Source organism: Lissotriton vulgaris, chromosome 2_1, assembly GCF_964263255.1.
Source record: "Lissotriton vulgaris chromosome 2_1, aLisVul1.2, whole genome shotgun sequence".
Taxonomy (NCBI): Eukaryota; Metazoa; Chordata; class Amphibia; order Caudata; family Salamandridae; genus Lissotriton; species Lissotriton vulgaris.
This window is the reverse complement of record NC_141687.1, coordinates 1,028,324,981-1,028,351,449: the sequence shown is the minus strand read 5'-3', so window position 1 is coordinate 1,028,351,449 and position 26,469 is coordinate 1,028,324,981. Positions and strand designations below refer to the sequence as shown.

Here is a 26,469-nt window from a genome sequence, read left to right as displayed (position 1 = left end):
CACAACACTTACTTAATTAATTGTATGGTTTCCTTGGGTTTTTTGGCTTATTAACTAAGCTCACTACTGTTTGCTTTACAAAATAGTGTTCATATTATTCCCTACAGGTAGTGAATGCATTAGTAGTAGGGGTCCCCCTTTTTTCAAAATTGTACATCTCCCTATATGACCACTTCTTGTGTGGAGTGAGCATAACCTCACCCCAAATTCCCTATTTTCATCAAACACAAGATGGTGAAACCCTTCTCAGACTGTTCATGTCAGGTAGCCCACATTAAGGGTGTGACGAGTATACGAGTGAAACAAGCCGCCTGAATATCTAATTTCCAACCTGTTCTGGTGCCAAATGGGCCTCAGGGCGGGGGGTGCCATTCCCCAGGTCTGGGTGGAAGCTGGGGTAGCATTTCAAATGCGACAGACTTTGAAGCCTCTGGTCTTGATATGCGAATTCACTAGCCATCCTGCTGGAAGAGATCGAAACACATTCTGCGGAGCAGACATTGTTTCTGGCATCTGACAGTGAGAGCTCTCCCTGGCAGGGGGCAGGAACTCGTCTGTGGTGGCAGGCTGGAAGGTACCAGTCAGCCAACACACTAAGTGACTAGCAGGATTACTGGGGGCACCTCCAAGGTGCCCTCTTGGTGCATGTCTTAGTAAATCCGATACTGGCATCAGAACGGATTTATTAAGACTAATTGTTTATAATAATAATAATAATAATAATCATCTGCATTTGTAAAGCGCACAATCACCCGTAAGGGTCTCTAGGCGCTGGGGGCCATCGGGAAGATTAAGCAAGCTATTGCCCAGAGTCACATGGTGCTGGGCTAATCTACCGTCAGTGCCGGGGATCGAACCGTGTTCCCCAGATTCCGGAGTCAGTCGCCCTAGCCGCGGCGCCACACCTCTTGATACCAAACACCATTATTTGCAGTAAAGCCATTATGTAGCTGGGTAAATTGTAATGACCCGTGCCTAGTACAGACCTTTAAAATGGCTTCTTGATTACTAGCAAAGCCTAGCATTCGAATTAGGCATCACAGGTGCATACATACTCATGCAGACGAGCCCTCACATGTAATATAATCCACCCTGCCTTAGGACTCTAAAGGCCTACTGTGAAGTGGACTTACATATAATATATGTAGTGTACTTCGGCATTGCACACAGGAATGGGCAATTTTTATTTTTTTTAGAATGGTTTGCACCATTTCACGTATCCAGCAAGGACAGTTTGCATGCAGTTTGTGTGTGGGTCCCTTAGGGTGGCATAATACATGCTGCAGCCCTTACGGTCCCTCTTTAGTACCCATGCTCTGGGTCCCAAGGGGTACCATTTACCCGCGACTTTCAGGGGTGCTCAAGTCCTTAGCCTCACTGCCGGCTCCGCTCTGGATCCTACATGGGATCCATGGGGGCCAAACTTGCGCAGAGGGCGAACCTGCCGGCGAGTATTCAGTGGGGTTCCATCCAGAGCTCATGGAGCCCAAAGGAGCTTCAGTGAGACCGGGCTACCAAAATATGAGATGAATGGCCCCAAAAATAAGCTGGGGTCAATCCAACTCTACGAAAGTCAGGGAAGCACAGAGCATACCCTGAGTCAGGCTCTGCTGAAGCACGAGGCCTAGGAGTGTCAGTGCTCCTGCGTCTCATCAGAAGACTTCGACCGACGTGGCAAAGTGGAAGACCTCTTAGACTTCTTTGATTTTTTGTTCTTGTGGGACTTACCCGACTTCCCTGATGACAGTGCAACAACAATCATCGGGTGCAGTTCCAGAAACGGTGCTGGGACCTTCTTCACGACTGGGATCTTGAACGCTGCAGGGTAATCCAAGGTCGGAGCAGGGACATTCTGACGTCGGGTGATGACGAGCTTGAGGAATCGCTCCATCAGTGCCTTCTGATGCATGGCGCGGCAGTCCTAGTAGGACTTGGAGGTGTGGTCCCTCTCCAAGCACCATTAACACAGACATCGGCCCGTGACAGGCACCACATGGTTTGAAGCCAGCCGGTTTATTTTAATCCTGTTGCACTTAATCTTACAAAATATTGTCTGTATAAAGTCAAGAAAAAGCAAGTAAAAAAGATGACTAAGAGTAGCTTTGACTCGATCAGCGCTATCTGCCATGGAAAGGAGAGAACTGATGTCAGAGTGCCTGGGTGGTACTGATACAAGTACTGTACATGTCACTTCTGACACGGCTGAAGTGGAGCAGAACTACGTCACCTATAGGTGCGCAGGGGTATTGCTAAAAAATGTCCAGATCCAGTCTGACACCTGGAGATTATTCTAAGGTAAGGAATCTCCCGCTAGTAGTCTATATTGGATAGGTCTTTATAGCATTGTGGCCAAGATACTGGCTCCCCATAAAAGTGGCACGTGGTGAACTGCACTGGATCTGGAACACTTTTTAGAGGGGGGTGCTGGCCTGTGGCATCTGTTTGCGAAAATCACAAGACTTCTGAAAAATCTTGGTGTTGCAACAACTGATTTCAGCAAATTTGAAAAACCACTTTTTGCAGCAGAGTATGGGGAGGGAAGGCCTCATATGCGTTTTTGTGTTAAAACAAGGCCGAATGGTGCATTTGGGACTTCATAAACATGGATCCATATTGCAGTTTTATATAGCGGGAGCACTGCGCAAGGGCACTGAAGCACTATAAATGAGCACCAGATTACATTACATAAGGTCAGGTTCATTCTCTTTTAAGCATGGGAGATTAAGTGATCTGCCCGGAGCCAACACCAGGATTTGAACCTTGTTCCCCAGATCAAAAGTCGGCAGCTCTAGCCATAAGGCCACATCTAAAATTCTCAAATTATCTGTGAAAGTCATACACAAGTGGGATGATTCAGTATAATCACACATAGTGAGCATATTCTCTGTTTAAACGAATTTATGAACTAGAAAAACAGCAGCAAAAAATACTGAAAGGTTCACTCTGAGTCTTGCTTGACAATATTTGCAAGGGCTTGTATTTAAACTGGACTTGGGGACATAGTTCAGCACCTTTGCACCAGTGGTGCTGGAACACATTTTAGAATGGGGGCTGCTGATATCAATGTTACATCACTGAAGTCATGGGGATTGCAAATATCCTAGCTTCAAAGGGTGGCAAATGTATTCAACAGGTGAGTGGTAAGAGTATAGTATGTAGCTGGAGGTACATTCTGGAGCACACTGTTGCAAATATATTCCTAAAGCATCGTGCAGTAGTGCACTGTCCTTTACAGACAGCACATTTCCCATGGGATTGGCCACTAAATATGCTAAAAATCAAAGTTTTGCTGATAAAACTATATAGCACACAAATGATGTGTGGAAATCGGATTTCAGCAAATAATTATCGTTTGCGCACCACCAAGTAAACGTGTCTTGATATGATCGTATTAAAATCTTTGTTTCCATCACAGTTCAAAATGTTTTCAAAAATGTGTTTCACAGTTCAGAATTAAAAAAAAGAAGAAGTTATTTTTGCTTTTGTACTTCCGGAACCGCCAATATATTCTGAAATATGTGTACAGTTCATTAACAGGTATGAAAATGTTGTTGTGTGTTGAAAAAAATTGTATTTCCACAGCCTTTCCTTTCACACACTATGTACCCCAGCAGGACTATCCTCTCACTTTGCAGACAGATTAAGTAATACCGTAACGGCCGGCGCGGGTGGTGGTGGCGGGCGCAGGGGGGTGTGGGTGGATGGGAGAACTGGGGACCCTTCAGAAACAGGAAGCACTGCCAGGCTCCCCTGACCAATCACAAGGCTGGTCTGGTGCAGAAAAAGGAAATGAGGCCGTCTGGAGTGTCCCTGTCTTTTAATCTCTAGGGTGGTATCAAGTCCTGCCGAAGCTGTACAGTGCTAGGGCAAAACCTGGCCATAATAGCTGGTGATACGCTTTGTAAAGAAAGGTTCTGGACTCCCAGCCTAATGATTAGGCAAAATCCATGATAAAGAAGCTGTAAATAAATAGTATTTACTAGAAATAACATAATGAACACAAAATGAATGATTCATTTTCTGCGGTTTACTAATAAGACACTATATTAAAGAACTTCTGACACTGAAGACACTAATGAGAACTTGCATGTGCAACCGTGTCAATTAATTATATGTTTCATGTAAATAACGCCATAGCCAGGTATGATTCTTTACCTAGATTAAAAGATGCAGTTGCTAACTTTACGTCTGATTTTCAGACTTTTTAGATGTGAGAATGTCCAAGAACCTTTTTTGAGATTTCTAAATTTACAGTTATTGCAAGTTCCACTTCAACATTACCGCCTCACGCAACCATTATTAATCATTGCCACTTCAGTGTATTTAAAACACATAATTTATTTATTATTCATTTTCTTTAACTTTCACTTATTCAATAACTTTCACTACCTTTATTTCACTTTTTTCCCTGGTTTTTAATACAACCACAAGATTGTAATAGTGTGCATTGCTACAGTGTCACTGGAAAAGATTGTCTCGCTGTATAGTTGTTTGAGGAACGCTTGAAGCTTTTCATTTTATACACTGTACACTCACTGAAACTTAAGATGCATAACCTACACTGAATAACTGTAGAAATATGGAATACAAGTAAACTGAGGTAATGTTTCACAGCCTCATTTTATGTAAGGGAATCTGCACTATCAATCAGAGAGACATTATTACACAGTAAAATTCAAGATTATCTACCACTTGACAGAAGGTTTCATACGTACTGTCCGCTGTTTAGTTTTTCCCGAATTGTGGAGAAGTCCATTGGTTTTTTAATGACCTTCTTATAACCAGGAACAAGTTTCAGGTTTACAGGCAATAGGAAAGGCCATGCATCTTGATGAGTTTCCATATCAGACAGGATTATACTACAAAAAACAAGAATCTTTGTTAATTATATGCATGCAGCTAACGGTTTGCATTTTAGCAATGCAGCACTTGATTTATGAGACTCACTTCAATAATATTACCAAATGATCCAATGATTAGAGCACAGCAGATTACAAAGAGTGATCCAATGATTAGAGAACAGCAGATTACAATGAGTTTAAACACTTGGGAAAATGTTACTGTTGTATGGTGCCAACATAGGGACTTTCAACTTTTCTCTGGACACTTCACGTCCCGGTTGCGCTTGTGGCTTTAACCCATATGACCCATATCTCTGAGTCTCTGTCTGCTGCTTTTGGTCCCAAGTCTCTGTCCCATGAGCCACCAACCCACTTCCTAGGCCTTTGTTCCCTGGCACATGCCTCCAACTTGACCCTACACTACCAGTTCTTCTGTCCCATCCCATTGTAGCAATCCACTTCATCACACACCACAATATAACCCCTTGATCAGCCAACAAGCATCAGACTCAGCAAACACTAGTTCTTCATTCCTCCCCCACAACCAAATTCCTCCAGCCACTCAATTAGCCTCCTATGCTTCACCTCCCTCCAAATAGATACTCATGCTTCTTTCAATAATCTCCTTACACCATCCAAACATTTACCTCCCTCAATTTGCTCACTGACTCTCAGCCTCTATCCTCCTTATCACCCATCTCAAAACTCATAAGACTCTCTTCCTCATCTAGCCCCATCCTCTTTATCCCCTCAGGCTTTCAGTATCCACCAATGAGCTCCTTGTCTCCAGCCATTTCAGCTCCTTCTTCCTGCCTGTTGACTTCACTCAAGACTAGTCTCCCATTTCACTGGACACAATCTTGGAAGAATCTAACATGGTTAAGAACTCCATTCTACGATTGCCACTTCCTGGCCATGCATCTTGATGAGTTTCCATATCAGACAAGATTATGCTACATAAACCAAGAATCTGTGTTAATTATATGCATGCCGCTGACGGTTTGTATTTTAGCATTACAGTTAGAATTACAGCAGAATGCACAGCTAAACGACTATCTTCACAGTGGACAACATATTTACATTGAAAGTTTCTCATTATGTTCACACATGATAAAATTAGTCAAATTAAAAGAAGGTTGCGGAACAGAAAAAGCACCATGCGGAATGCACCCCAAAACGAAAGCATGTGAAGCCCCTTTTTAGTTTTCACATCTTGAGTCCAGCGGACAGGGTCTGAGGCGTTTGGGGTTTCAGCAATAACTGATCCTTCTTTTTACCTGCAGTAGTAGGCTGCAACCGGTTGTGTTACCCAACAGCATCGCGATTCATGTGGCAGATCACAGGTGGTATCAAAGGCCAACAGACTACATCCCACTGCATGGCAATGTGTTTTTTTTTATTATCGCTCCTGGCTATTTTGGTCCTTGGAGATGCTTTTTGTTATCCAGGGCATTTAGTCTGAGTCCTATGCAGCGCAGGTGTTGTAGCCTTTTTCTGTGCTGTTTTGTACCACACTTCCTCATTTCTTCTTGGGTCCTATCTGCCTTTCTTGCCTTAAAGGTTGTTTTATGCATATTGATGGCTTTTTCATCTAGTTTATCAAGAAACACCTACACTTCTCATGCAACTTTGATCATACAAGAGCATAGTAATTAGTGGAAGGAGTCATACTTCCTCGGGCAATCTAAAATCAAAACATTAGAGTCACTAATGCTTCCACAAGCACTTAGCATCATGTCACAGGTGCACAAAAGAGCAGTACTTTTGAGCGATGTTTTGTACCCTTCGAAACTCCATAATGCCCCGCCCCACATAAGGTGCAGAGGTCAACTCTAGTATATGTCGTCTCAAACACTATTTAGGCTTTTGTGCTTAACTGGTTCCTAAAGCCAGGCCAAGTTATTCATGTAAGGCTGTAAAGAGCAAGTTACTTGCCTTCGATAACATTTTTTGTAGCAGAGACTATCTAACCGCAGATTGCTCACCTTGCAAATTTCCAGAGGCACCAGACTGGATTAGGAAACGTTCGTAGAAATTCCCTTGCATGCTTGTAGGTGGCGTTCGGTGATTTTGTGTCAGGTCCATCCCGCCTTGATGTGATGTCAAGGCCACTATATCTGCACCATCTCCATGTGCTGATGTTGGTTTCTGACTGATCCTAGTCTGCGGCAGCAGACGCAGAGCTATTGAAATTAGAATTTGGCAGTGTGCAGACTTCTAGATTCAGATCCTATAAATGGACTATGAGACAGCCGGCGCCGACATTGGAAGATCTTCTGGTTGCTCCTGTTCTTCCGGCACAGGATAATCTTCATTCAGATCCGGCGAATGGACCGAAACCGGAGATGGAGCCGGCGTCGGTGATCGACGCGGAGAGACTTCGGGTGAAGCTGACTTTTCTTGGGAGGCTGGATTCGACAATGAAGGAGAGACATGATCCCTTCTGTGACACCGAGGCAAGGTCGATTTCGGCGCCGCTTCTTTTTCATATCGATGCCTTGAGGAATGCTTCTTTTCTTATGCTTCCACTGCTTCGAGTGTCCCGACGTTGACTTCGATCCTGACCTGGATTCGGAACGGGACCTCGACCTCAATCTTCTCCTACTTGCTTTCTTATCCTTTCTCATCTTGGCCATAAATAACTTTGCCTCTCTCTCTTTCAATGCCTTCGGGTTCATCTTCCTGCAGCATGGACATACATCGACGTCATGGTCGGAAGACAAGCACCTCACACAATCCTCGTGCGGATCAGTGATGGACATCTGTTTACCGCACTCCCTGCATGGCTTAAAACCAGACTTCCTCGCAGACATTGTCGAGAGAAACAAGAGAAACCAAAGAAAACAGCAAGAAATACAAAGTTACTACGGAGAGTCCCAAAGAAACCGTTTGTGTCACGCCGACGAGGCCCTATTATGGATCCAGTGACGTCAGCGGGGTCGCGAGCGGAGCCGTACCCTCTGTGACGTCAGCCATGACCTCGTCGACGTGGAGAGCTACGAAAGTTTCCGATTAGCTGCTGCGCAGGGGCAATTCACAAGGTGAGGAACCCACTGGCAGATGTATCCATCAGAACAATATCTTCTCTGGTGGTAGGTTGGTAGATTGGCTTAGATCAGAAAATCCTGTAGGACAGATTGGGCACAATCCCATCATGCCGAGCATGGCTGTCCAGGCATCACTGCTTTGTGAAAATGTGGAAGGATGTCCATGTAGCTGCCTGGCATATGTTCAAGACTGGCACACCGTGCACCAGCGCACTGGCAGCAGCCTTTCCTCTGGTGGAATGAGCATGCAACTAACAAGAAAAATTGAAACATCTCAGGGTTTAAAACAAGGGTGTGTTCTTGCACCCTATCTATTTAATTTATTTTTATCTGATTTAACAGATGCTTTAGATAACGATTGCTCATCCGCCTGAATTGGCAAGCACACATATTTCAAATGTATTATATGCTGACAACGTTATTTTGCTTAGTCAAACAAAAATAGGACTACAACGTCTTATAAATAAAATATCAAAATACTCAATGGAGAACAGGATGGCAATAAATGAAGCCAAACCAAAAGTATTGGAAGTTAATAACAAGGCATTGAATTGCAGTAAATGTAGGAGAGTGGGGTCTGCAATCCTATGGTCACCCCCGATTTTTGCTTTTTGCTTCACTGGTTTACGACTTTCCTTGGCTGTGGCCTGCTAATCAGACCCACAGCCTAGCTGTCTCTCTTTAAATTGACAACCATGTACCTTAGGTGCATATCTAATTGGATACTGAGTCACCTTATCAGTCCCTGTACAGTGTACCTTAGGTACCCAGGGCATAGGTGCACACAGGGCCTACCAGGGGCTGCAGCATGTATTATGCCACCCCTGGCTGGCCATCCAAATCTGACACAACTGGCTGATCGATCAGCTGGGGCAAGGTGGTGTAATCACCCTTTGCTTTAGATATAGTATCCCTATATCTAACCCTAAAATGGACACATATCCTCCTATCAGTCACTCCTATGGCAGGCCTTATCAATCCTGAAGGCAGAGTGCTTGGAATTATGTGAGATGGTGCTCTAGCATGAGCTGAGCCTGTCTGCAGCTTTCGGAACCAAGTCCTTTAGCTGTTTCCATGATAACGCTATACCAAATACTCTTAAGTGCATTATAATCCTTGCGGTTATTGCCAACTTTGGTATAGCATTATCAAAACATGTCGAGTAAGGTGTCATACGAATTGGAATACTATCCCCTCGCCAATTCTAGCGACGGGGGTAGCATTCCACCCTTCTAGAGGGACACAACATGTATGTAACTGTGAACCCCGGTTAAAGTTAACTCGTGCCTCAGCATCACAAAATGGATGCTGCCACCACAGACACAAGTCTGACCTCCTGCTGCTGGGAGTCCTTCCAGCGAGGGAGGCTTGGACAAAGGGTTTCCTGCCTTGGGAGGTGCTAGCACCACCCCAGACAGGATTTTGTGTATTAGGTAGGACAGGGCTGAAAGGAATGAGACATGCCTGGGGCACACAAGGTGTTCCTGTGCATACTCCGGTCTAAACCAGTTCCTGGGGCACTCCAGCCTCAGAGCTGGAGCAAGAGCGGACAAAGGATAGGGGGTGTAACCACCCCCCTTCCTGGTCCCACCCAGAGGAGGGACCTGGTCGTAGTACAGCCCCCTTTAGCCGGATAAAGGTAGGAGCTGGTCCCATTCCAAATTAGATTATCCTGAACAACTTTACAAGAAGAAACTCTGGACTTCGACGTTCTGCTCCATAGAAGACTGAAGAAATCTCCCTTGTGGGCAAGGAGTGTCCACTCTGCACAAGCAAGCACCATCAGCGTCCAGCGGCTTCCCTTTGTCGTCTTCCTTCAAGGATCCAGACTTCAGAGCCCAACGAGACCCGGATTCCCAGACCTCTACGACCTCTACCTACATCTGCAGCACAGCTGAGATCCGTGGGTGCGACGAGACGCGTGGGACCGGCCATCTTGAAAGAAGCAGCACTTTGCTCCAGCACGACTTCTGAGGTCACCTCGTCCAAGTGCTTTGGGGACTGAGAAGCCCCGACCCCGAGCAGCTCCTGCACCGAAGACCAGCCCTCCAGCATCCACCAGATCTGCGTGGGGCCCTTCTGCCTGTTTGCTGCTCGACGCGTTGTCTGGTCACTTGCCGGCTGGCTAGTGACCTCCTAGACGACGAACTTCGAAATCTGCACTGCTGGTCGGTTGCTCTAGACTGGCCCTTGCTCCCTTCCAAAAGAGGAGCACCCTGGACCCTCCTGGTCCACTCCAGACGCCGTTTCCACTCACCGCGTGGGTTGCCTTTGCTAAGGCCTGTTGACTCCAAATCCGGATCCGACACCGCCAACAGCGAGAGCCTGCGTGGGACAGCTCGTGCCTCCATCCTGGTCGTCGAAGACACCACCTGGTCCCCGTGGCTGCAGAGACAAGCGTCCACCCTCACCTGATCGCGGCGACGACATCTGGTTCCACTCCTGGTTCCACTCCAGTCACTGGCTAGTGACTTTGAACATTGTCCCCTCTGCTTTCAGGTTCTTCCTTTCACTGATCCACCCTTGGATCACACCGGACATCTTCCTCATGACCGCCTGCAGCATCTTTTCTTCTAGGCTCCATAGACTGCAACGCCGGAACCCGACACGACTTGGCACCTATGCACCCACAGCCTGTGGGTGAGGTAACACGAGCATTTCGGTGCTCAAGGGTAGCTTGACTCTCCTAGTGTCCAGTTCCACAGTTGTTTTAGTTCTACCTAGTCGGGATTGTCCGTAATCACCTTTTTCTTGAACTGTACTGTCCATAGACACTGTTACGCATCTCGCGTGTGAGTTCACACTGCACACGCGTTCCGTTTGCCTCCTATTACCTACCTAGAGTTAGTATAGCGTGGTCCCAGCGATCCTACAGCCTCTGGACAGCTCCATTCCTTTTATCGACTTTCACATTCCACTTACTTAGTATATGGTTTGTCGTGCCCCTAGGGCACCATTGTAATTTGTGCAACTTAAACGGATTTTTCCTAAGAGATTGTCATGTGCTTAGCCCTCTGACCTCATAAAGAGTTCAGAAGTGTATGTTAGTTAATAAATATCTTGTTTATTTTCATAACAACCTGTGTGGTGTCCTTTCACTTGGTATTCAAGGGGTTATATGTGGTAAAACAGCTGGCTTCACATGCCAAAAGAGTTTAGCCTAAGACTGCTTTGTCCATGCTACCATTAGGATAGCTGGTCTATAAGGTTGACTTACAACCAATCACCATAAGGGTTGTTTGGACTGATACAAGGTGATCACTAGAACTAGTGAGCATCATATATCAGGCCAACTTCTCACATTGGTGTGCAGCGGTTGGGATTTGAGCTTGCTGTTGTTTTTACCAAATATAATCTTGAGATATCATTTGAAAGATCACATAAGGTACCATAGGTACATATAACAAGCTTAGAAATACTCTGAGTTCTACTGAACCAGCTGTTGTAGTAGAAAGGGAGTAGCACACCCTGACTACAACTCTTAGCAAGGGATCAGTAGGAAAACCTATAGTGTATGTAAGTGCACCACTTACACCTCACTAGAAAAGCATGTCTATCACAAGAGAGAACACAGTGGCTCCCCTTGGTGATATTGACCCTCCACAGGTCATGTCATGATATGCAGCCCTTAGCTTCCAGGAGATGAGACAACTGTGTTCCTCCACGAAACTAAAACAGGGTTCTAACCCTACAATTCCTTTTCTGATAGGTCTCTTAGAGACATTTGATGCCAGAAGGGCTTCTAATGCAGGCCCATCTGACCCTACAGAGGGAACAATACTCCCAGTAGAGGAGGACTCCCATCTCCCTGAAACTGATGAAGTGGAGGAAGATGGAGACTCATCTGATGGAGAGGTAAACCATGGTCAGGGAGGAGTCATCAGACTTACCAGGGCCAACTTAAGCATACATGAGAATGGAACTGGGGGACCCCCAGGCCCATCCTCAGGCAGGCTTAACCTTGGGAATAGATGAGTTAGGTCTCTCTCCAGAGGCTCTAACAGATCTATTCACACCCATGTCTGTCAGGCATCTATTCAGAGAGGGATGACATCTGTGGTTCTGAAATTCCGGACCTTGCTGTAATATGGTACCGAGGTCCAACACTCGTGTCACAAAATATCATCGTACCATGACGAATTTGGTATCGGCAGACCGGTAATGATTAGGACATTATCCCTGTGCATTTGCGTCATGATTGGGCGATGCCAACACCCTTAAATCATGGTTTCCGTTCCAAACCCTCGGACTCCATTTTGTGAACGGCATCCATCTTATGACTTGCCCTCATATAAGTCAATTGATTAAGGCCGAGCTTGATCTGAAAGGACACGTCCACCTTAGCTGACTTCCCCATGACCTGGCCGAACTGACTCTACCGCCTCCAGCCAAACCTGTTTGGGCAGCTCCTCGCCCAGTGGCCGAGTAAGATATCATCAAAGCACAACATGCCATAAACCATTCACCACCTACAGACCATGTTTCCTGCACACATACACCTGTCCATGTTCCTTGTTTATGGCCAGTTTTATGACAAGGAGGTGCCCTGTTCTATTGGGGTTTCATCGATATCTGATTGTAATTCCGGGCTGGGCTGGGTCATCTATCACAAACTGGACATCTAAAATATGGGTTGGCCGTCATGACTTTGCTCTTTGCTTTATTGTGTAAATATGTCTATGACCATATCATAAACTCAAGAATTCTTGCCTGAAGTGTAATATCGTATATAAAAGGAGAAGGCTGGTTCTGTAAAAACGAACAGTCTCCTGAGAACCTACGGCCCGTGCTGCCGTACTTCTAGGACACATGTTACTTGGTTGCAGCCAATAAAACGTGGTCTCTGACTTCACCTAGAAGACTCTGTGTTTCTGTGGTCTGGAACAGGGAGAACTCAGAGGTCCCCGGGTGTTACCCCTGGCACCACCGTGTTCCTAAAAAAACCCGGCACCTCACATCCCCTCAGAGAAGGGAGCATGAAGCCAAGATGAGGGAAGTCAATCTGAGGATTGAGAGGGAAGAACCTGCCCTTGCCAAAGAAAGACTTGCCTTTGCCAGAGAGCAGAAATTGAGTGGGGCAGACCCCACTGGTGGCAGCATTATCCCTAGAGATAAAGACAGGAGTTTTGATACTAGACACCTGAGTAAAATAGTGCCCCCCATTAAGCAAGGGGATGAAATCCACAAGTGGATGACTGCTCTGGAGAGGGCCTGCACTGTCCAGTGCATCCTCCAGAGTCAGTGGGCAGCTATATTGTGGCTCTCCTTTGAAGGTAAAGGTAGAGATAAGCTCCTCACTACTAGAGCTAAGGATGCTAACAATTACCAAGTCCTGAAGAATACACTGATTGATGGGTTTGGCTTAACAACTGAGCAGTACAGGTTGCTGTTCAGAGACACCCAGAAAATTCAGTCTCAGGATTGGGCTGACTTTGTTGATTGTGCCACTAAGGCTTTTGAAGGCTGGTTACTGGGAAGTAAAGCTACTGATTACACAGGATTGTATAACCTATATATGAGAGAGCAAATCTTAAGTAATTGTCAGAATCAGTTGTTGCATCAGCACCTTATTGACTCAGATCTGACCTCTCCCCAAGAATTGGGAAAGAAGGCAGACAGATGGGTCAGGACAAGGGTCAAGCAGCAGAACCAGAACCAGGGTGGTGGCCAGAAGAAAGCAGACCAGAAGGGTAATGAGAATAAGCAAAATGACCAGAAGTCTTCAACAGGGCCCCAACAATCTTAAGGAGGGTGGGACCCAGAATTCCCAAAAGAAGAAGAATGATGGTCAGAGGAAACCATGGTGCCAATACTGTAAAAGTAAAACTCACTGGTTTAGTGAGTGCACCAAGAAAGGCCCAGCTCCTACCACTACTGCCCCTAAGGCACCTGCACCCCCTAGTACAGTTAGTAGTGGTAGTGCTCCTCCCAAGGCTATAGTGGGGTTAAACTTGGTAACTGAGGCGGGCTCTGACTTAGTCAGGGTACCTACTCAGGCTGTTCTTGTTTGTACTGGGGACATGGATATGACCCCTACAATAAGTCCCAGTACTCTGGGCAAGTACAGGCAGACGCCTTTAATCAATGGAAAAATGGCTCAGGCCTTCAGGGACACCTGTGCCAGTGTCACTATGGTGGCACCAGCATTTGTGGACCCTGGACAGGTAATACTAGGTTCAGACTACCTAGTGACCAATGCTAGCAATGTCACTACCAACCATAGTATGGCACTTGTTAATTTCTCCTGGGGAGGGGTAACTGGCCTCAAAAGGGTTGTAGTTAGTTCAGACCTCCCAGTGGACTGTCTTTTGGGCAATGATTTGGAATCCTCCTTATGGTCAGATGTGGAGTATAGGACTCATGTGGAAATGTTAGGTTTGTCAGCACATGTCCTTGCTGTGACTAGGTCACAGGCCAAAATAATGCCCAGCTGAACAAGCGCTGGATCCTGGAACAATGGACCAGACACTTCCCAAGAGCAAGAGCAGTAGGGTTAAGGCAGTGCCTTCCCCCCTGCCTCAAGGTGAGGATCAGCCCTCTCAGGAGGCTGACCCAAAGACCCCAGAAGGAACTGTCCTAGAAGAGCTTGAGCCTGAACAGGTTGAGTTTCTTGGGACAGAGGGACCTTCCAGGGCAGACTTGAGGCAGGCACAGTTAGACTGTTCCTCTCTTGAACCCCTCAGACAGCAGGCTGCTGCGGAGGCTGCAGGGAATGCCACAGGTACCCACAAGGTGTACTGGGATGACGGACTCCTTTACTCTGAGGCAAGAGACCCCAAGCCTGGTGCTACCAGGAGGCTGGTCATCCCTTGTCTCTGAGAGGTTTCCTTCTTACCTTGGCCCATGAGATTCCCCTTGCAGGTCACTTAGGCCAGAACAAGACTTGGGACAGACTTGTCCTTCACTTTCACTGGCCTCATATGTCTGAAGACACCAAAGAGTTTTGTCGCTCATGTGTCACCTGCCAAGCCAGTGGCAAATCAGGTGGCACCACAAAGGCCCCCCTTATACTACTACCTGTGGTGGGGGTACCCTTTGAAAGAGTGGGGATTGACATTGTTGGACCAATGGACCCCCCAACAGCATCTGGGCACAGATTTATACTGGTGGTAGTGGATCATGCCACCAGGTACCCAGAAGCTATTCCCCTTAGGACCACTACAGCTCCTGTTGTGGCCAGGGCCCTACTTGGAGTTTTCTCCAGAGTGGGGTTTCCTAAGGAGGTTGTCTCTGACAGAGGTGCAAACTTTATGTCAGGATACTTGACTGCAATGCGGAAGGAGTGTGGTGTCAATTATAAATTCACCACCCCCTATCACCCACAGTGCAATGGGCTTGTGGAGAGATTCAACAAGACCCTCAAAGGGATGATAAAAGGGTTACCAGAAAAGCTTAGGCGAAGATGGGACATCCTTTTACCCTGCCTTCTGTTTGCTTACAGAGAGGTCCCACAGAAGGGGGTTGGTTACAGCCCTTTTGAGCTTCTATTTGGGCATCCTGTAAGAGGACCCCTGTGTCTTGTGAAGGAAGGATGAGAGTTACCTCTCAAAAAGCCTAAGCAAGACATAGTGGACTATGTACTTCGCTCCAGGATGGCAGAGTACACGGAGAAGGCATCTAAAAACCTTGAGGCCAGCCAAGAACTGCAAAAAGCTTGGCATGACCAAAAGGCTGTCCTTACTGTTTACCAGCCTGGACAGAAGTGTGGGTGTTGGAGCCAGTGGCCCCAGCAGCTCTCCAAGACAAATGGTCTGGACCCCATACAATTATTGAACAGAAGGGAGAGGTCACCTACCTGGTAGCCCTGGGAACTCCCAGGAGCCCTCACAGAGTACTTCATGTGAACAAGCTCAAGGCATTTGTCAACAGGGAAGACATGAGCTTGCTCATGGCTACAGATGAGGGACAGGAGGAAGAGAGTGACCCTCTCTCAGACCTGCTCACTCAGAACCCTGATGATGGGTCAGTAGATGGTGTAGTCTTTTCTGACAGCCTCTCTGAACATCAGCAAAAGGACTGCAAACAAGTTCTTCAGTCCTTTAGACAAATGTTCTCTCTGACACCCAGTCAGACAAACTGGTGCACCCATGAGGTGGACACTGGTGACAGTCTGCCTATAAAGAGTAACATCTACAGGCAACCTGATCACGTCAGGGACTGCATAAAACGAGAAGTACAAAATATGTTGGAATTGGGAGTCATTGAACCCTCAGAGAGCCCTTGGGCTAGTCCTGTAGTTCTAGTGCCTAAACCTCACACCCAGGATGGTAAGAGAGAGATGAGGTTTTGTGTAGACTACAGGGGTCTCAATGCTGTCTCTAAGACAGATGCCCATCCAATACCAAGAGCAGATGAACTGCATAGATAAATTGGCTTCTGCCAAATTCTTGAGTACATTTGACCTGACAGCTGGTTATTGGCAAATCAGGTTAGCTGAGTATGCCAAGGCCAAAACAGCATTTTCTACCCCAGGAGGTCATTAACAATTTGTGGTGATGCCCTTTGGTTTAAAAATGCACCTGCCACTTTTCAAAGGTTGGTGAACCAAGTTCTCACTGGGTTGGATGACTTCTGTGCAGCATATCTGGATGATATTGCTGTCTTTAGCTCCACCTGGGAGGATCACCTGATCCACCTGAGGAAAGTTTGGGAGGCCCTGCAAAAGGCAGGCCTCACTATCAAGGCTACTAAGTGCCAGATAGTGCAGAGTCAAGTTGTATACCTGGGCCACCTTGTAGGTGGAGGCCAGGTTCAACCTTTGGAGAGCAAGATACAGGCCGTAAAGGACTGGGCTCCTCCAACACAGGTCAGAGCTTTCTTGGGCCTGTCTGGTTACTATAGGAAATTTTTCAGAAATTATGGAACCATTATGACTCCACTTAATGACCTGACAAGTAAGAAAATTCAGTGGACAGTTAGCTGTCAAAAGGCATTTGATGACCTAAAGCAGGCCATGCGCACTGCACCTATTCTCAAGAGTCCAGACTACTCCAAACCTTTCATTGTCCAAACAGATGCTTCTGAGTTGGGTGTGGGAGCTGTTCTATCTCAACTGAATATTGATGGTCATGACCAGCCCATTGCTTTTATAAGTAGAAGGCTGACCCCTAGAGAGAAACGTTGGTCAGCTATTGAGAGGGAGGCCTTTGCTGTGGGTTGGGCCCTGAAGAAGTTGAGGCCATACTTGTTTGGAACTCACTTCAAGATTCAGACCGACCATAAGCCCCTCTTATGGCTAAATGAAGGGTGAAAACCCCAAACTTCTTAGGTGGTCCATTTCTCTACAGGGGATGGACTTTACAGTGGAGCACAGACCAGGGACTGACCATGGCAATGCAGATGGTCTCTCCAGGTACTTCCACTTAGAACAAGAAGACTCACCTGGTCAAGGTTAGTTTAATGTCCCTACGTTTGGGGGGGGGGGGGTTATGTAGGAGAGTGGGGTCTGCAATCCTATGGTCACCCCCGATTTTTGCTTTTTGCTTCACTGGTTTACGACTTTCCCTGGCTGTGGGCCTGCTAATCAGACCCACAGCCTAGCTGTCTCTCCCTAAATTGACAACCATGTACCTTAGGTGCATATCTAATTGGATACTGAGTCACCTTATCAATCCCTGTACAGTGTACCTTAGGTAACCAGGGCATAGGTGCACACAGGGCCTACCAGGGGCTGCAGCATGTATTATGCCACCCCTGGCTGGCCATCCAAATCTGACACAACTGGCTGATCGATCAGATGGGGCAAGGTGGTGTAATCACCCTTTGCTTTAGATATAGTATCCCTATATCTAACCCTAAAATGGACACATATCCTCCTATCAGTCACTCCTATGGCAGGCCTTATCAATCCTGAAGGCAGAGTGCTTGGAATTATGTGAGATGGTGCTCTAGCATGAGCTGAGCCTGTCTGCAGCTTTCGGAACCAAGTCCTTTAGCTGTTTCCATGATAATGCTATACCATATACTCTTAAGTGCATTATAATCCTCGCGACTATTGCCAACTTTGGTATAGCATTATCAAAACATGTCGAGTAAGGTGTCATACGAATTGGAATACTACCCCCTCGCCAATTCTGGCGACGGGGGTAGCATTCCACCCTTCTAGAGGGACACGACATGTATGTAACTGTGAACCCCGGTTAAAGTTAACTCGAGCCTCAGCATCACAAAATGGATGCTGCCACCACAGACACAAGTCTGACCTCCTGCTGCTGGGAGTCCTTCCAGCGAGGGAGGCTTGGACAAGGGGTTTCCTGCCTTGGGAGGTGTTGCACAACCCCAGACAGGATTTTGTGTATTAGGTAGGACAGGGCTGAAAGGAATGAGACATGCCTGGGGCACACAAGGTGTCCCTGTGCATACTCCGACCTAAACCAGTTCCTGGGGCACTCCAGCCTCAGAGCTGGCGCAAAGCCGGACAAAGGATAGGGGGTGTAACCACCCCCCTTCCTGGTCCCACCCATAGGAGGGACCTAGACATAGTACAGCCCCCTTTAGGAGAATAAAGGTAGGAGCTGGTCCCATTCCAAAGTAGATTAATCATGATTTGAAACTCTACAAGAAGAAACTCTGGACTTCGACGTTCTGCTCCACAGAAGACTGAAGAAATCTCCCTTGTGGCCAAGGAGTGACCACCCTGCACAAGCAGGCACCATCAAGCGTTCCAGCGGTTCACTTTGTCGTCTTCCCTGGTGGATCCAGACTTCAGAGCCCGACGAGACCCGACTTCCAGACCTCTCCGACCTCTACCTACATCTGCAGCACAGCTGAGATCCGTGGGTGCGACGAGACACGTGGGACTGGCCATCTTGGAGAAACTGCACTTCGCTTCGAGCACGACTTCAGAGGCATCATCGACGAAGTGCTTTGGGGATTGAGAAGGCCCAGCCCCGAGCAGCTCCTGCACAGAAGATCAGCCCTCCTGCATCCACGTGATCTGTGTGGGGCCCTTTTGCTTGATTGCTGCTCGACAAGTTGTCTGGTCACTTGCCGGCTGGCTAGTGGCCTCCTAGATGACGATCCACGAAATCTACACCGCTCGTCTGGTTGCTCCAGACTGGCCCTTGCTTCCCTGTAAAGGAGAAGCACCCCGGACCCTCCTAGTCCGCACCAGACGCCTTTTCCACTCACCCCGTGGGTTGCCTTTGCCAAGGCCTGTTGACGCCGAATCCGGAACCAACACCGCCGACAGCGAGAGCCTGCGTGGGACAGCTTGTGCCTCCATCTTGGTCGTCAGAGACACCTCCTGGTCCACGTGGCTGCAGAGTCAAGCGTCCACTCTTCACCTGATCGCGACGACAGCATCTGGTTCCTTCCTGGTTCCATTCCAGTCACTGGCTAGTGACTGTGAACATTGTCCCCTCTGCTTTCAGGTATCTTTCTTCCTTGATCCATCCTTGGATCACACCGTACATCTTCCTCCTGGTCGCCTGCAGCATCTTCCTTCCAAGCTCCATAGACTTCAACGTGGAAATCCGACACACTTTGACAACTATACACCCGCAGCCCGTGGGTGAGGTAACGAGAGCATTTCGGTGCTCAAGAGTAGATTAACTCTCCTAGTGCCCAGATTTCCAGTCGTTTTAGTCCTCCCTAGTCGGAACTGTCTAATACTTACCTTTTCGTAATTTGTACTGTCCATTTGTTACGCATCTCGCTTGTGAGTTCACACTCTGCACACGCGTCCCGTGGGCCTCCTATTACTTACCTAAGGTTAGGGTAGTGTAATCCCAGCGATCCTACAGCCTCTGGACAGCTCCATTCCTTCTATCGATTTCCTTATACCACTTGTTTAGTATATGGTTTGCTGCGCCCCTAGGGCAACATTTTAACTCGTGCAACTTAAACATATTTTTCTTAAGAGTCTTGTCGCACAAGTTACTACTTGTGTAACAATATATCTGTAAGAGACATTAGTTAGTGATAGATTCCTTACCTTAGAATATCCCCAGGCGTCAGACTGGATCCGGAAACTTTTGCGTAGCAGTACCCCTGCACGTCGGTAGGCGTCGTCTGCGGCTCCGCGTCCGTCGTCGGCGCCATGATGACGTCGTCTGAGTACTTAGACGCCGCCTCCGCGTGCTGACGTCAGTTCTTATACACAGCTTTTCCGCCCCAGAAACGCAGAGCTATGCTAAAAACCAACACTGGTGCCTTGAAACTAGGGCCCTGAAAGGGGATGACCTTAACCCTAGATATCGGTTCGCAGAACGGGGAGGATGGGTGGGTCGGTAAGGAATCTATCACTAACTAATGTCTCTTACAGATATATTGTTACACAAGTAGTAACTGTGAGAAGTTGGCCTGATATATGATGCTCACTAGTTCTAGTGATCACCTTGTATCAGTCCAAACAACCCTTATGGTGATTGGTTGTAAAGTCAACCTTATAGACCAGCTATCCAAGTAGTGTGGACAAAAGCAGTCTTTAGGCTAAACTCTGAATGGCATGTGAAGCCAGCTGTTTTACCACATATAACCCCTTGAATACCAAGTGAAAGGACACCACACAGGTTGTTATGAAAATAAACAGATATTTATTAACTAACATACACCTCTGAACTCTTTATGAGGTCAGAGGGCTAAGCACATGACAATACTAAAAAGGAAATACGAGTTCGCACAATATTTACAAGTGCGCCTTAGGGGCGCGACAAACCATATACTCAAAACAATGGAATGCGAGGAAGGAAAGTACTGTAAGGAGATCCAGAGGCTGGGGGATAGCTGGGACTACGCTACAAACTAGGTAAGTAAGGAGCAGGAGGCCCACGGGACTCACGTGCAGAGTGGAAACTCTCACGCGGGATGCGTACCAACGTCTATGGATCTTACAGTTTAGAAAGTTACGGATTCCGGACGAACCCGGCTAGATGGAGGGAAAACAACAGTGGACCTGGACACTAGGATAGTGTACACAGCACCTAGAAGCTTTAGTTACCTAACCCACAGGCTGCGGGTGCATAGGGCTGAAGTTGCATCGGGTTTGCTGCATTGATCCCGTTGATGCCTGAAACAAGGAGTTGCTGGCAGGCAGCCAGATGGAGGAGTCCGGTGGTTCCAAGGATGGAACTAGGAAAAAGAAGTCCTGAAAGGGAAGGGGACAGAGTCTCGGTCACTAGCCAGTGACGGTGCTGGAACCAGGAGGGAACCAGATGCTGCGGGACAGAGTCTCGGTCACTAGCCAGTGACGGTGCTGGAACCAGGAGGGAACCAGATGCTGCCGCCGCAGTCAGGTGAAGGAAGGGTCGCTTCTCTCTATAGCTGCGCGGACCAGGAGCTGTTCTTCACGACCAGGCTGGAGGCACAAGCTGTCCCACGTAGTCTGCTGCTGTTGGCGGTGTTGGATCGTCGATCGGGACAACAGGCCTTGGCTAATGCAAGCCACGCGGTGGAACAAAGTTGGCGTCTGGTGCGGACCAGGATGGTCCGGGGTGCTTCTCATTCACAGGGAAGGAAGAGCCAGTCTGGGGGACCAGACCGGCAGTGTTGGATTCTTCGGATCGTCGTCTCAGAGGTCACCAGCCTGCCGGCAAGTGACCAGACAACAGGACAAGCAGCAACCAGGAAAAAGGGCCCCACGCAGATCTCGTGGATGCTGGGGGGCTGGTCTTTGGTGCAGGAGCTGCGTCGGTGTAGGGCTTCTCAAACCCCAATGCACTCACTCGAGGATCCCTCGGCGGTCGTGCTGGAAGCGCTGTGCAGGTTTTTCAAGATGGCCATCTCCACGTTGCTCGTCGCACCCACGGGTCCACGCTGTGCTGTGGATGTGGGTAGAGGTCAGAGAGGTCTGGAGGTCCGGGTCTTGTCGAGCTGGGTCGATGGATTCCGGGATGGAAGGACTTTGCAGCAAACCGCACAGGAGCTTGATGGTGCCTGCGAAGCAGGATGGTCACTCCCTGACCATAGGGGAGATTCTTCAGTCTTCTGGAGATCAGGAGGTCGAAGGTCAAGAGTTCTTCGTAGAAGTTGTCAAGAGTAATCTAACTGGGAATGGGACCAGCTCCTACCTTTATTCAGCTAAAGGGGGCTGCACTACGACTAGGTCCCTCCTCTGGGTGGGACCAGGAAGGGGGGTGGTTACACCCCCTATCCTTTGTCCGGTCTTGCGCCAGCTCTGGGGCTGGAGTGCCCCAGGAAATGGTTTAGACCGGTGTATGCACAGGGACACCTTGTGTGCCCCAGGCATGTCTCATTCCTTTCAGCCCTGTCCTACCTAATACACAAAATCCTGTCTGGGGTGGTGCTAGCACCTCCCAAGGCAGGAAACCCTTTGTCCGAGCCTCCCTCGCTGGAAGGACTCCCAGCAGCAGGAGGTCAGACTTGTGTCTGTGGTGGTAGCATCCATTTTGTGATGCTGAGGCTCGAGTTAACTTTAACCGGGGTTCATAGTTACATACATGTCGTGTCCCTCTAGAAGGGTGGAATGCTACCCCCGTCGCCAGAATTGGCGAGGGGGTAGTATTCCAATTCGTATGACACCTTACTCGACATGTTTTGATAATGCTATACCAAAGTTAGCATTTGACCGCAAGGTTCATAATGCACTTAAGAGTATATGGTATAGCGTTATCATGGAACAGCTATTAGGACTTGGTTCCGCAAGCTGCAAACGGCCTCAGCTCATGCCAGAGCACCATTTCACATAATTCCAAGCACTCTGCCTTCAGGATTGATAAGGCCTGCCATAGGAGTGACTGATAGGAGGATACGTGTCCATTTTAGGGTTAGATATAGGGATACTATATCTAAAGCAAAGGGTGATTACACCACCTTGCCCCAGCTGATTGATCAGCCAGTTGTGTCAGATTTGGATGGCCAGCCAGGGGTGGCATAATACATGCTGCAGCCCCTGGTAGGCCCTGGGTGCACCTATGCCCTGGGTACCTAAGGTACACTGTACAGGGACTGATAAGGTGACTCAGTATCCAATTAGATATGTACCTAGAGTACATGGAATCCATTTTACAGAGAGAGCAGTGGGCTTGGGGTCCTGAATAGCAGGGCCCCTGGTCAACTAAGTCGAAAAACCAGCAAAACACCAGGCAAAAAGTTGGGGGCAACCATAGTCCGATATCTACCTTCCTACACTCACCACCTGTGTCTAACTTGTCTAGGCGTCGACCACGACGACAAGGCCTGCTCCGACTGCCGGGCCCTCTCTTCGAAAGCCAGGCGGGAGCGGTCCCGCAGGCGACTCCAACTCTGGCAGTCGGCCCCGCGCCGCGAGAGGTCCCGGTCCCAGTCCCACGGGAGGTCGAGGGACAGGTCGCGGGGACGGAGCCACCACAGCTCCGGGAGTCGGCACCACTCCTCCGGGTCAAAGTAAGGGATGCGGAGGCAGAAAGAAGGTGGGCAAGGTGATGGACTGCCCGATGTGGAAGGCTGTGACTACCTTGGGCAGGAAAGAGGGTTTTGTATGCAACACCACCTTGTCCGGATGAACAGAGAGGAAAGGTGGAGTAGAAGAAAGAGCCTGGAGCTCACTCACTCTCCTGGCAGAGGTGATGGCAACCAGGAAAGCAGTCTTCAGGGTGAGAAGACGGAGAGGACAGTTATGTAGCGGCTCAAAGGGAGCACACATTAGATAAGTGAGTACAAGATTCAAGTCCCACTGGGGCATCATGAAGGGAACAGGAGGGAACATGTGTGTGATGCCCTTCAGAAATCTATTTACAATGGGGGACTTGAATAAGGAAGGCTGATCAGGTAGCCGTAAGAAGGCGGAAAGAACAGAAAGGTACCCCTTAAGAGTGCCCAGAGCAGAGCCCTGCTGGGCAAGGGAAAGAAGAAAGAGCAGCACTTCCGAAAGGGGTGCAGAGAGGGGATCCACAGCCTTTGCTGCGCACCATGCCACAAATTTGTTCCACCGGCAGGCGTATACCGACTTCGTGGAGGGACGCCTGGCTGCCAGAATGATGTCACAGACTTCGGGAGGCAAGTCAAATGGCCTCAACTGCCGCCGCTCAATCTCCAAGCTTGTAGGTGGAGACTGGACAGGTTCGGGTGCAGGACCGTCCCCTGCTGCTGCGACAGAAGGTCCTCCCGAAGAGGCAGACGAATCGGGGGATCGACTGACATGCTGAGTAGCTCGGGATACCAGTATCTTCGTGCCCAGTCCGGAGCCACAAGGACGACCTGGGCCCGGTCGCGCCTGATCTTCTTCAGCACTCTGGGCAGAAGTGGTATAGGCGGAAAGGCGTACAACAGACCGCAGCTCCACTCGCGACGAAAAGCGTCTCCGAGCGAGTGCCGCCTTGGAAACTCCAACGCGCAGAACTGCTGATATTGCGCGTTCTCTTCTGTGGCGAATAGATCTAACCAAGGCTCTCCCCACTGTCGAAAGAGACCTTGCGCCACGTCCGAGTTCAGACGCCATTCGTGATCCATCATGCACCGGCGGCTGAGTTCGTCTGCCCTGGCATTCAGAGAGCCTGCCAGGTGTCGAACCACCAGGGTCACGTCCTGATGTTCCAGCCACTGCCAGAGGCGCAGAGCCTCCTGGCAAAGGGTCCACGACCCCACACCGCCCTGTTTGTTGCAGTACCACATGGCGGTGGTGTTGTCGGTGAACACTTGCACCACGCTCCCCCTGACAGAGGGGAGGAATGCCTTCAGTGCAAGACGAATCGCCCGCAGCTCCAGAAGGTTGATGTGGAGCCGGGACTCCGCCGGAGACCAGAGGCCTCTGATCTCCGCCTCTCCCATGTGGCCTCCCCAGCCCTGGAGGGACGCGTCCGTCACAACTACGTGCTCCGGCTGGGGTAGAGAGAGGGGTCTGCCACTGACCCAGTCGCGGTCCGTGAGCCACCACTGCAGTTGCTTCGCAGTGCCCTCCGAGATCATGACATGATCGGACAGGTTGCCCTGATGCTGGGCCCACTGAAACTTCAGGTCCCACTGCAGAGCCCGCATCCGCCACCTGGCGTGACGCACCAGAAGGATGCAGGAGGCCATCAGTCCCAGAAGCCGCAGCGTCAACCTGACCGAGACCCGGGATAACGGTCTGAAGACAGGAATCAGAGCCTGAATATCCCGAACCCGCTGCTCGGGTGGGTAAACCCGAAACTGCGCCGAGTCGAGAACCGCTCCGATGAAAAGGAGCTTCTGAGAGGGACACAGGTGTGACTTCGGCACATTGATGGAGAACCCCAGCAAGTGCAGGAGGTCGGCCGTAGTCTGGAGGTGGCTGACGACTGTCTGGGGCGAGCCCGCCTTCAACAACCAGTCGTCGAGGTAGGGGAAGACTGATACCCCTTGCCTGCGCAGATGGGCTGCGACCACCGCCATCACCTTCGTGAACACCCGTGGGGCGCTGGTAAGGCCGAAGGGGAGCACGGTAAACTGAAAGTGCTCTAGGCCTACCGTGAACCGCAGGTAACGCCGGTGGGCCGGCAGGACGGGGATGTGGAAATAGGCGTCCTGCAAGTCCAACGCTACCATCCAGTCTCCTGGGTCCAGGGCAGCCAGGACCTGAGCCAAAGTGAGCATCTTGAACTTCTCCGTCCGGAGGATGCCGTTGACGTTCCGCAGATCCAAGATAGGGCGTAGGCCCCCCTTTGCCCTTCTTGGGTACCAGAAAGTAGTGGGAGTAACAGCCACGTCCTACTTCTGGCCCAGGAACGCGCTCGATGGCCCTCTTGGCCAAGAGGGCCGAAACTTCCTCTTGCAGAAGTTGCAAGTGATCCCCCGACACACGGTGGTATTGAGGTGGCATGGATGGAGGGGAAGACTCGAAGGGGAGGGAGAAACCCCTTCGGACAATTTGCAGCACCCACCTGTCCGAAGTGACTGTATGCCAGTGGGAGAGGTGATGGCGAACCCTGCCTCCCACAGGCGTCACATGGGCCTGAAAACTCGGACTAGGAAGGTTTTGAGGCGGGGGCTGCTGAGGGAGGTGTGGACTGGCCTCGCCGCTGACCCCGACCACCGCCGCGGCGGTTCCCACGTCCGCCACCGCGCTGCTGGATATTTTGCGGCGTGTGGCTGGCGGTCCGTGGTGGGGTGCCCCTTCCGTGGCCACGAAAGGAGCGAAAGGCACCCGATTGCTGGCGTGGGGCCGTAAGGCCCAAGGACTTGGCCGTGGCCCTGGAGTCCTTGAAACGTTCCAGCGCATGGTCTGCCTTGTCGCCGAAGAGGCGACGGCCATCAAACGGCATGTCCAGGAGTGTGGCCTGGACATCGGCCGAGAAGTTGGCGGACCTCAACCAGGCGTGGCGTCGAACCGCCACCGTCGTTGCCATCGCCCTGCCCAGTGAGTCCGTGGTATCCAGCCCACACCGGATAGAAAAGCGTGCCGCATCTCGGCCGTCCGCAAGGGTTTGGCTGAGTTTAGCCCTGACCTCCTCAGGGCATTGTGGCAGCACCTCCGCAACCGTGTCCCACAGAGTGTGGGTGTAGCGGCCCAAGAGACAGTTGGTGTTCACTGACCGTAGCCCTAGGCTCACAGACGAGAAGACCTTCTTCCCGAACTGCTCATATCTCTTGGATTCCCTGTCGGGCGGGGCCGACGGGAATGCGGTCTGGGAGGTGGAGGCCTGGATGACCAGACTCTCGGGGGTGGGGTGGGTGGACAAAAAGCA

General features: G+C 49.4%; 1 protein-coding gene across 14 annotated transcripts in view; it reads right to left on the bottom strand.

Annotated features, from left to right (window-relative positions):
• Positions 1-26,469, bottom strand: part of BAZ2B (bromodomain adjacent to zinc finger domain 2B) — a 1,380,234-nt gene that overhangs the window by 64,973 nt on the left and 1,288,792 nt on the right. For all 14 annotated transcript variants that reach the window (XM_086956655.1, XM_086956643.1, XM_086956644.1 and 11 more), the window contains one exon: positions 4,716-4,859. In XM_086956655.1, the coding sequence (XP_086812781.1) occupies positions 4,716-4,859 (144 nt within the window). The remainder of the gene's footprint in view (positions 1-4,715; positions 4,860-26,469) is intronic.